Source organism: Echinops telfairi, unplaced genomic scaffold (genome assembly GCF_000313985.2).
Source record: "Echinops telfairi isolate 266 unplaced genomic scaffold, ASM31398v2 ScPeMD7_25;HRSCAF=90, whole genome shotgun sequence".
In the NCBI taxonomy this organism is placed as follows: domain Eukaryota; kingdom Metazoa; phylum Chordata; class Mammalia; order Afrosoricida; family Tenrecidae; genus Echinops; species Echinops telfairi.
In genome coordinates, this window is record NW_022103922.1 from 6591956 (window position 1) to 6593719 (window position 1764).

At 53.2% G+C, this 1764-nt stretch overlaps 1 protein-coding gene across 1 annotated transcript; it reads left to right on the forward strand.

The window, feature by feature from the left end:
• Window position 1: 1 nt before the first annotated feature.
• Window positions 2-977, forward strand: PLPP6 (phospholipid phosphatase 6; the record flags this gene model as incomplete). Its single annotated transcript, XM_004714555.2, has 1 exon — window positions 2-977. A coding segment is annotated over one exon (633 nt), but the record flags the coding sequence as incomplete, so codon positions are not given.
• Window positions 978-1764: the final 787 nt, after the last annotated feature.

Consider the following 1764-nt stretch of genomic DNA (forward strand, 5'->3'; position numbering starts at 1 on the left):
GTCGCCGGACGAGGCCCGCATGGACTTGAACCCGTCCTTCCTGGGCATCGCCCTGCGCTCCCTGCTGGCCATCGACCTGTGGCTGTCCAAGAAGCTGGGCGTGTGCGCCGCCGAGGGCGCGGCCTGGGGCAGCGTGCGGCCCCTGATGATGCTGCTGGAGGTCTCGGGCCACGGCATCCCTTGGCTGCTGGGCACCCTCTACTGCCTGGCCCGCAGCGACAGCTGGGCCGGCCGCGAGGTGCTCATGAACCTGCTCTTCACCCTGCTGCTGGACTTGCTGCTCGTGGCGGTCATCAAAGGACTGGTCCGCAGGCGCCGCCCGGCGCACAACCAGATGGACATGTTCTTCACCCTGTCGGTGGACAGGTACTCCTTCCCCTCGGGCCACGCCACCAGGGCCGCCTTGGTGTCGCGCTTCATCCTGAACCACCTGGTGCTGGCCATTCCACTGAGGGTGCTGGCGGTCCTGTGGGCCCTCGTCGTGGGCCTCTCCAGGGTGTTGCTGGGGCGCCACAATGTCACCGACGTGGCTTTCGGCTTTCTCCTGGGCTACCTGCAGTACAGCATCGTGGACTACTGCTGGCTCTCGCCCCACAACGCGCCCGTCCTCTTTGCCCTGTGGAGCCCACCGTGATGGCAGCGCGTGGATTGCGGCGGGAGAGACCCGAAGGTTCCCACGTCATTCAATGCGATGCTGGCAGAAGCCCCAGCCATTCCGCTTGACCCTCTTAAAATTTCAAACTGCCTTTGGGACTTGCGGGGATGTGATGTGTTTGGCTAGGCTGGAGCATAGGTGGCCATTATTCATCACAGCTGTATTAGGGAAAGCAATATATATATATGTCCTATCGTATTTATTCAACAACTGTCTCCAGGACAACCAGGGGGGCAGGGAGAAACCAGGTTGGGGTGATTGTGTCACTGTTTTCTTGTTATTACTTTAAGTTGATAGTAGTAAAATGGGTGTTCCCTAATAAGTCCATAGATCAAAACAGGTCCCTTTTATGAAGTGAACTTTGAAAAAGTAACACCATCTTCGTCCAGTAAACAGACACGTAGCTGAGTCTTGAATTACCCTTCATGCTCAGCCTACAACAGTATCTTAAGCGCCTCAGACATAGGTTTTTCTAGATTATTCCTTGAAGGTCTGTTGCCAGATTTGGAGAGTTGTTCTTAACCCTAATTTTCTTGGCAAGTGGTTGGTTTGTTTCTCGCACTGTTATAATCTGCTTGTTCCATCTTTGCTAATTGGGTGCTGAGAACGGAGGGAATAATATGTCTTCCTCTCCTTCCCCTCTAACACCCAAAGGAGCTTTACATAGCTAGATATTCGCACACCTTTCTAATGCAGTATTTTGGCATTCAGTGGACAAGCGAGACTGGAGAAGCGCTCAGAAGTAGGCATGCGTCAGATGCCTGGAGGAAAGGAGGGGACGAGTCCCCATGCCTAGACCTGTGCACAGCAGGAAGCAGATATGACAGGCAGAGGAGCTAAGGGGTTGGGAAGTTAAAAGAGTAGAAAGTTTGGCAGAAGGCTGACCCCATAATTATGGCCAGTGGACCCGTACAGCAGGGTTGGGGCCTTCTACAAAACAAATAGCAATGCTTCTCTTTTGGGACCATTGAATCAAAGGCCTGGTGAGCTACTTCATAAATATCAGCCATTGAAAATGCTTGGGAGAAAAAAAAAAAAGTGCTTGGGAACACAGTTCTACCATGACATCATATGGGGTGCCAGAAGTCAGATTTGACTTTTGTGATGGT